Genomic DNA, 9656 nt, shown 5'->3' on the forward strand with positions numbered 1-9656 from the left:
TTCTGTTGAGTCCGAATCACATATATGCGCTCCGATTTTCTCGTCAACCAGCAATCTTCATCTGAATTCGCGTGACAAAGCAAGAGAATGGAATTGTGCTTACATCTAGGCGTGGACGAAGCGCGCGAGGTATGAAATTTCTCTCGAATTGAGCAGCGCCCAGGAGAATAGCCCAGTATGAAATAAGGTAGTACTCTGCGTCTACTCAAGCGATTCGATGAATCTTCATAGACGTACTCAAGAGATTCGATGAACCTTCATAGACGTACTCAAGAAATTCGATGAATCTTCATAGACGTACTCAAGAGATTCGATGAATCTTCATAGACGCACTCAAGAGATTCTATGAATCTTCATGGACGAGTCGAGCCCCTACCCTGCATTTACAGACAGTTTCACATCATCTCCCAGCGGCATGTAATAGTCCATGAGCAACCAGAACATAGAACATAGGGCCCAGAAGAAGGACGATAGTACGCAAAGATAGAACGCCAATGCACCCGCTTTTTCGTCTGCGTATATACTTTCAGAGCCATCACCCGCCTCGCGCAAGCCATCGATTAAATTGCTCGCTAAATACCCCACTAGCGGAGCGCCAAATATCGCCCCGGATGCCTTCTCAAGCATCATCCACATGGACACAATCTGGGCTCTTTCACTGGCATTTTGAGCCAAATAAGCGCATATCGGTCGCAGTGCGGCAGCGCCGGGCCATGAGCCGATGACGCTGAAAGCGAACATGTATAGCAAGGCATACTCGTATTCCGTGGCGTACAGGAATTTTGCATACAGGGGGATCCCACCCACAACGCTCGTGAAGGCTACGTATATCCGTCCACGATTCCCATGTCTCACGGCAGCCCAATCACCTAGAGTGCCTCCAAGCCAACCACCAATGGTGCCACCAATTCCCATAGCTATCTGTATGGCGACTATCTGTTCCGTGTGGAAATTGCGCCAATTCAATAGTAAGAGCATAAAGCTCATTATATCCCAGGGTGTGCCTCCGAACACGCCTTGAGCCACCAAACATACAAACGCGGGTATGCGTGCGATGCGTTGTATAATCTGCAGAATCGACAATTTTGAGTCTCGGTGCCCTTTGACTGAATCACATATATTCACTTGCTGGTACACACCTCTGAAATCGCTTTTACTCTTATTTGGATCCAACTCAGACTTGACTATGAATGCAAACATCACCGAGAGGAATGCCATGATGTAGTACGGTATCTGCCAATTATCCATATACACCACGAACGTTGCGGCGAACATGCCGGCGAGCTTTTCACACACACCCATGAAGCCAAAGGCACGTCCCCGCATTGATGAAGGAACTATCTCCACGAGTAGAGTCTGCGTCAGCGGCATCACAGATGCGAGTGCCACTCCATTGAGTGCGCGGAACACAGCCTGCAAAAATATACTCTCGTCGAATAAGACAACACCCAGGGTAGTTATGCCCCAAGATAGGCAGGACGTGGCCAATAACAGATGAATGTTGTCGATTCCATACCTGTATGTGTGCGAGACGATATAAAGTATGTTATGTGTTGGATAGGATATATAAACTATGGCGTGCTGTATTCGCGGTAGCTCTAAACTAAATCTGTAGGCGGCGAAATTAACTAATATAGCTGTGCTTGTGTAGTGTTGAATGAACAATTTACATTTCAATTTGGTGCCCCGTATACTTTGCGAACGAATTGCGTATGATACGTTTGTATACGGAACTATGTTGCACTCGAACCCTCCAACTTAATACCGATATGGTCTACTCTATGTCGCCTATGCGCAGCGTACGCGATGCGAACCAATTACATAAAATTATTGACGTGTTACGGAATATACAACCAGCTTCACAGCAGATGTTCCTACGCAGCGAATAGCTACAATCGTCGCTTGACGGTTTGTTTCTATTGACTCTTGGCAGCCCGGATTTCATATCTATAGTATATCATTTTTTTAGCCAATCCTATACATGTACAGTTTGGAAAAGGAACTGACGGATACCAGCGTGTGCAGTTGAAACTTAAATTTTAAACATAGCGAGATCTCAACTAAACTAATCTTGTAAGTCCCGTGTGTACAATATACCTGTGTATAAGATATCCCCACAAGGGGAGTGCCAACGCATACGATAGATTGCTGAATAGCGAGAAGTATCCCAGAATGCTTATGTCCAGGTGCAGCGTACGGGCGAGCACTGGAAACGAGGACGCTAATAGATTCTTATCTGCTGCATCTAGTGACGCGACAGTAACCAGTGTGATAATAGGTGCTGTACATAGCAGCGACTGGTCGCGGAAAAGCTGCCGAGCACACCGGAGCATACTCGTGGTTCGAATTTTGAGACCTGCTATTTAAACTGTTGATGTGTCCCTATATGACCAAAGCACATATCGTATAGCACTGTATGTATAGGTCGATGTAATAATCTGAATCAGTCATACGCTGGTTAGCCTTTTTCAAAGAAGGAATTGGAACTTAAGAAGGCTGTGTGCGATGCAGAGACACAGGTTGAGCAAGCAAGATCATTATGGGAGTGCGGCGGCCGAGGGCATCAAACGACCAGAAGACGACAACAAATACAGCTTCTGTTGTATTTCGCACAAAAACCTCCGGGAGATTTTCAGAGGATTTAGAAGGCTATGAGAGAGTGCTTCAAAGATATCTTGTATTTTTTTTAAATAATTTCATAGCCTCCCTGTGGCATTATTTTGGAGACTTCAAACATAGCCCTCTAAGATCTAAATTGAACACTTCAAAATGTATGTTTTAACATTTGGCGATGTCAATAGACTTATTTTCAAAAATAACAGTTTTTTAACTGAAGTAAAAGCACCCTACAAAGGATCTAGATCTTGGGTTTGACTAAACATCTGTACCGAACTGCTATTTTAGACGTTGGCACTTTCTAAAAACTTTTTTATTCCGCGAGTATTGATAATTCTTTGTCCAGTGGAAATAAAATTGATTTTTTTCCTATAAATACTCGCGTGTATGAACTCTTCTGCAGTTCATCTTTAACGCTGTTCGGTCGTTCGGACTGGCTACTCTGGTTGGGTTCCCTTCCCTCGGCCTCCCAGACATCCATGGATTTTAAATTTTGTCACCTATCTATATATATATTTTTAGGTTATTTTGACACCTATTGAGATTTATTTGGGCTAGTTTTGATACGTGATACAATATAGGGAATGTAATAAAAACAACAGCAAAAGTGAGAGAACAGTATTTGATTTGGATTGTTTTGATACTGCTTGTAGTAGGCAATTAAACATATTTTTTCACTCGTATATGTGTAGTATTTATTGCCCTACATGATGGTGACAGGGTCGGTCCAACTTGGGGCATAGGAAAACCCCACACCGATTTTGGACCACCTCAGAACCCTGAACCAGAGTAGCCACTCACTAGCCAGTCCGAACAGCCAAAACCCCAAAGGACTCCTTGAGCCTCGTGGATAATTTTTCTTTTTAAACCCAAACACATGTTTTCGTTCTTCGCCCGCCGTCGCAGCCTTAGCCCTACGTACTAGTACTCCAAAATTTTAAACTTACAACCGATACTGTCAAAATTACAATGAAAATCACCGGGGGATTCCGTTGAGGATTTGATTGATTTCATTAGCTGAGAAAATAACCATATTAGTTGTGTTAAAATTCGAATGTGATCATTAGTTCATGATGTGAAAGGGCGCCAAACGTAACAACGAATCAGGAATTGAAGAGCATACTTAAGACAGTCGGGACACTCTGTACGCGACCACAAGTACTTCACAATTCATTGATTTTATACACACATACTCATTATTGTATTCTTCTTGCTTCTCTCGCTTCTTATTTATATTGTGTAGTTGCTGTGTATAAAAAAAATACCTATCCTCTACTAGGCTATTTACATAAATAACTAAATTATTTTATATATAATATAATATGCGTCTATAAAATCTTTCAAATAAAAGGGTCTATGAAATATTTCATACAGTATGCGTCTATAAAATATTTCATACAATATGCGTCTATAAAATATTTCATACAATATGCGTCTATGATGCCTTTCGTAAAATACGTGTTTATGAGGTATTTCTTTTAGTATGCGTCTATGAGATATTTCTTATAGTATGCGTCTATGAAATCTTTCATGCATCTATGAATCTCTCGAACGGAAATCAACGGATATAGTGATGTTCCCTCAGACCTTCAAATAACTACCTCGGCCATATGTATCTTGTAGTTAGTACATACTGGCTTATCCGCACTATAGTCGGCCTATGCACGCAAGTTACCGCATACGGCGGATTGCTAAACCTCATACTTCAAATCCGGAACTGGATAGAAACATGGAGGTACCGGCAATTATAACTAGTCCGCAAATACCTTCGTTATATAGGCAGGATGATACAGAAATGACAAGACATACATACACTCGACTGGTAAACAATGCCGGTAGGATTGCGCTTGTCAGAGAAGGTGTGAGCCCCTTCAGCAAAGACTTCTATCACGCGGTAAGGGAATTCTGTAGTTGACGTTTTTGGTCTTTGACGCTGAGTGAAGTTGTAGAAATTCCTGTTTAATATTTGATGTCATGAAAGTTTATTGAAAATACACATGTGCACAATATATACACAAGCTCTCGTCTCACTTAAGATTCCTTGTGTCTTGTTCGTTCTTATTTATAAGTAAAATAAATAATGAAAATGTCGCTATGTGAACATATATGTATGTGCCAAATATTTGTACATCTACTTTTATATTGTATGTATATGTACATATAGATATATATATATATGTGTGTGTGTGTGCGTGTTTATGTATGTATTTGTGCATATATATAAACTATATATATATATATATATATACGTGTGCGTGCATATATATATAATTGTATATGTATCAATATGTATATTTATCAATATATATATATATGTATATGTATATGTGTGTGCGCGGATATATATATATATATATATAAATGTAAGTATTTATGCATGTTTCTACATATTCATACACATTTGTTTGTACTTATAAATATATATATATATAAATATATATATATATCTGAATTAGTGTGCATCTTTGTGGTTTGTATATATATATATATGTATATGTATATATTTATAGACAGATATATATACATACATGTATGTGTGTGCGTTTATATATATATATATATAATAGAGTACAGTATATAATGTAATGCTTATATATTATATATGCAAAGGTATTATAGATATATATATATATTCATGTTTCAATGTATGCACGTATGTATGTATACATATATTTCTTATATATGTATGCATATATACATATGTATATATTGATGTTATATATATATATATATATATATATGTATATATATAGGTATAAATATATATTATGTAAAAACTTCACACATATATTTATGTACTACATTTATATATTTTTATGTTTTTATATGTATATACACAGAAACATGTATATATATATATATACATATGTATATATATATAAATATAAAATTATTTCGTATTTATTTATTTCAATTGTGTATGTTGCAATTGTATATCATATATGGACACGTAAGACTCTCAATCTTACAGTCTGGAGATATCACTACTCGCTATACATTATATCAATTTATATATATATATATGTGTGTGTGTGTGTGCGTGGGTTTGTGTATGTAGATATATAAAGATATATATGGATATGCATATATTATATCCGATTCTACGTACGTGAAACTTGTCCATAACTATTCAGTTTTCAATGTATAAGTATATATATGTCTGAGTCTGTGTCTGTATTTGTGTCTGTGTGTGTCTATGTGTATGTGTATGTGTGCTTATATTTATATATATATAAATGTGTGTGTGTGATTATGTGTGTGTATGTATGTTTATGTGTGTGTTTTTGGCTGTGTCTGTATGTGTGTGTATGTGTAATTTAAGGGTTTTAGGGTTTACTGGACTTGTGTGATGCCATCGAGAACCTTTTCTAATTTGTGTTCGCACCCGTATCTGCAGTTCATCGACTTAACCTGGTGGAAGTTAATGCTCGTGTCGCTTGCCTTCTACGTGTCTACAATCGTCCTATTTGGTTTGCTATACTATGCCAGTGGTGGTGTATATGTGTCCAAAGCGAACAGTCAAATGAAGGCAAACTTCATGGAATGCTTCTGGTTCTCGGTACAAACGGAAGGTAAAATGGCTCAATTTGATCTGTAGTATTTACAGCAGGTATACTTGTGTACATCAAGGATTGAATTTTGCACGTATTTGCTCTTTCAATACAAAAGCTCTAACGTCACACGTGAATGAGCTCTGTAGTCTTGAGTGCATAACATGGTTGGATGTTTAGCATATAAGCTAGTGTACGCGCAATCTGATGTCAAAGTAAAGTAGTCTACAGTTATCTGAGCTAAAATGCTCGATCGATGGCCTAACGTCTGTATGTTACATCCCTACTTTCCTCTCCGCAGACACGATTGGCTATGGAGTACTTCATCCTGTGTCTCACTTGAGCAACATCGTAGCATGTACGCAGTCTTACAGCAATCTGCTCTTCTCCGCGATTCAATACGGCATAGTGTTTGCGAAGATATCGCGGCCGAGTCGATTGAAGCACAACTTTGTCCACAGTAGTGTTGCCTTGGTGACCGAGAAGGAGCCATCGTTCTTCATGGATCCGAATGAGAGTCCCGATTCTGGTATGTACTAAAAGCTTTTTTATATGGATATTAACAGTCACACTGCCTGTGAAACTGTGTCTTCTCGATAATCGTTCTTAACGTGTACGCGTTCGCTATTGACACTCATTTCCGAGATAGTATCTGGAGCACGCTCGAGGATATGATTGAACCGCGAGTACTATATTGGTACAACAAAGCGATGCCAGTTTTTGCACGCTGTACACGTTCCATATTTGAATTTAGTTACTAATAGTTACATTATGTGCGGGTCATAAACTCAGACATTTTGACACATGAATCATTTGATTTGAATTGTGTATTATGATGTCAGCGTAACAGCACTTGGCCATCGATGAATTTTTTATGTTGTTCTATTGCGGTGAAGATAAGGCTGTAGTGGTGGCCGTTTCGGTCGCCTTACCATCACATCGACATTTCAATGTATGACAAACCGGTGCAGCATCGCTAATTGGAACGACAAGGTCTACCTGTTGCCAACATGGGAGAATATAAGAAATCGTGCACACTCTTTGAGCTGCTATGGTTACAGCAATCTCATAGAACCTCAATTGAACATACATACCATTCATCAACACGGAACAAGTATCAGCGGCAGTGGTATATCAGGTCGCGGCCAAAGGGTGTCTGCACACTATCCGAGATAATTATTCACATTTCAGATGAGATTTAGGTTGCATACAACGGCCATCACTACACAACTTTTGAAATGCCTGCGACAGCAAAAATATACATTTTAGATCGTTTTACGCGGCTACTGTAGGGACTAATCCATGAAGTTGACTGTTTCTTGATCCGAGCGTCTTTCAACTACGTTATTCATTTGTTTTCGTAAATTCACTGCGGATGATTCAAGGCATTGGCGAGTACAAAGCTGGTAGGCGGTGTTTGGTATTCCGGTTCGTCAATGCAAGGCTGTCCGTTCTCTGCGAGCCGAAGTTCACTCTCCTGTGTGCGTGTCCAGACTCTCAAACGGTATGTTGGTGTAATGTGAGCTGAATAGTTCTGGGATATCTGGAATAATTGTTGTCGCCTACCGCAGCTGCGCTATAATGAGACTCGCGCGTGGCTTGATTAAACTTTTGAGTGTTGCACATGTGGGAGTACACTTTCCATGCTCATTGTCTATATTGAATGTGGGTGGACAGTGTACACCCGCATTATGGAAGATGGTGTGCTCAGCAGTTTCATGCACAGGTCATAACTTTCGCACGTGCATCGATGAATCCCTCATCCGCCTTTGCTAGGGCACCCGGGCGAAGTGCCCTTTCGCCATGCGCTTGGATATTCATCAAAACAATGTCTATGCATGCCAGAGCACCCAAAGACATGGTTCAGATACTGACGATTCACCTGGTGACCATTTTCTTAAATAGGATGCGTTCGTCACTACGCACGAGCTAGCCTTCGAATTGAATCGCCAAAAGGGGCGTGCTCGGTTCATGGATTTGAGTAAGCCTTACCTTGGACTGCCCTGGCAGGTGGTACACCCCATCGACGAGAATTCTCCGCTGTTTGGTGAGTATGTTATATACATTTATGAGACCCTGTCGCCAGCAATATCTGTAAATCGATGCAAAACATATCGCACAACTGATGCAGTCCGATATACTTTGTTGCGTAGAATGTCGCATGCATTTTGGGGCATTGTATATGTTGAAGTATATGTATGTATTATTTATATGTGTGCGTTTGTTCGTGTTCGTACTTTTTTTTGCCGTGGCGCGAATTTGTACATTCTTGCACGAATGGCGTGCCAAATATACGAGGATGTTGGCTGTTCATTCGTATGCACGCATAACTATGGATAATTATGATATATTCTCTCAGTTAGCGTTTGATATGTTAACGACTAAGCAAATTCCCACACCCATTCCATCGGCTCCCAGGAAAGTCGGCCGCAGACCTGGCAGCCATGCGTGTTGAGATCATTGCGGTTGTCGACGGTATTGACGAGGTGGTATCAGACAACGTGCAAGTGAAATGGTCATACCTTGCGTCTGATCTGATCTGGGATGCTAATCGGTTTACGCCTATGGTCTTTACGGGTGTTCCCGATGGTATGTTGTGCTAATTGAATACTGCTGTCATATTCGGTATATTGTGCGAGTATTGTAGTGCCGTCGATCAATTTCGCTTCGGTATGAGCTCGACCTACGCGACATCATTCAGGACATACATGGCTATATTTTGGGGTGTTGTTTTGAGGCTATATTGAGCGCTGATTCTATATGGTATATTCAGTTAGCTTGGGATAAAACCGGTCCCAAGAAACCAATCTGAAGTAACACCTCTTTCAATTCGTATCAGACGAAGCTGACGAGATCGAGGCCATGGGTGAAAGCACACCATTGCTCAACCAGACAGAAGATCGGCACCCTAACATCACATCCGATGTACCCGCTTCTGAGCAAGCATACATCGTAGACGTCGCGCTTATCAGCCAGTACGAGAAAAGCTGATCGTATTCCATTCGAAAGAACTATGCCTGCATCACATACGTCATTTCTGTTAAGTTCTCTCAATTGCTATTGAAAAACTAGATCGCTAGCAACATTTTGACTAGCTGGATCCTGTGAGGGACGAAAAAATCTTACTCAAGCGCACAAGAGAGACATTCTTGCAATCGGAAAAGGCAGACCACGCTATCCGTGTGGTCTAACAGTATGTGTACAATCTGCGCTATGAGTTCACGCGGAAACACACACACACACACATATGTATATATATATATATATTATATGTTTGTCTGTGTACAATCTGCGCTATGAGTTCACGCGGAAACACACACACACACACATATGTATATATACATATATATTATATGTTTGTCTGTGTCTCTGTGTCTCTGTGTATCGTAAGAACATTCCAAACCTTTGCAAGCGCACCCCAGGATGGATGGACAATAAGGTTCCCAAAACTCTATCCCCTGGTCTGTGGGTGCTTAAGTGGTTCGCATC

At 40.2% G+C, this 9656-nt stretch overlaps 2 protein-coding genes across 2 annotated transcripts; one reads left to right on the top strand and one right to left on the bottom strand.

The window, feature by feature from the left end:
* Positions 1-372: 372 nt before the first annotated feature.
* Positions 373-2333, bottom strand: SARC_05187 (hypothetical protein; the record flags this gene model as incomplete). Its single annotated transcript, XM_014300966.1, has 2 exons — positions 373-1516; positions 2098-2333. The coding sequence occupies 2 exons, from the start codon at positions 2331-2333 to the stop codon at positions 373-375; spliced, it is 1380 nt and encodes a 459-aa protein (XP_014156441.1).
* A 1989-nt stretch (positions 2334-4322) lies between these two features.
* On the top strand, positions 4323-9187 carry SARC_05188 (hypothetical protein). The gene is made up of 7 exons (XM_014300967.1): positions 4323-4510; positions 6014-6188; positions 6469-6696; positions 7553-7671; positions 8073-8214; positions 8586-8756; positions 9007-9187. Exons 1-7 carry the CDS (start codon positions 4346-4348, stop codon positions 9156-9158), a joined length of 1152 nt encoding a protein of 383 aa, XP_014156442.1. The 5' UTR covers positions 4323-4345; the 3' UTR covers positions 9159-9187.
* The last annotated feature ends 469 nt before the right edge of the window (positions 9188-9656 follow it).

Source organism: Sphaeroforma arctica (genome assembly GCF_001186125.1).
Source record: "Sphaeroforma arctica JP610 unplaced genomic scaffold supercont1.322, whole genome shotgun sequence".
Classification (NCBI taxonomy): Eukaryota; class Ichthyosporea; order Ichthyophonida; genus Sphaeroforma; species Sphaeroforma arctica.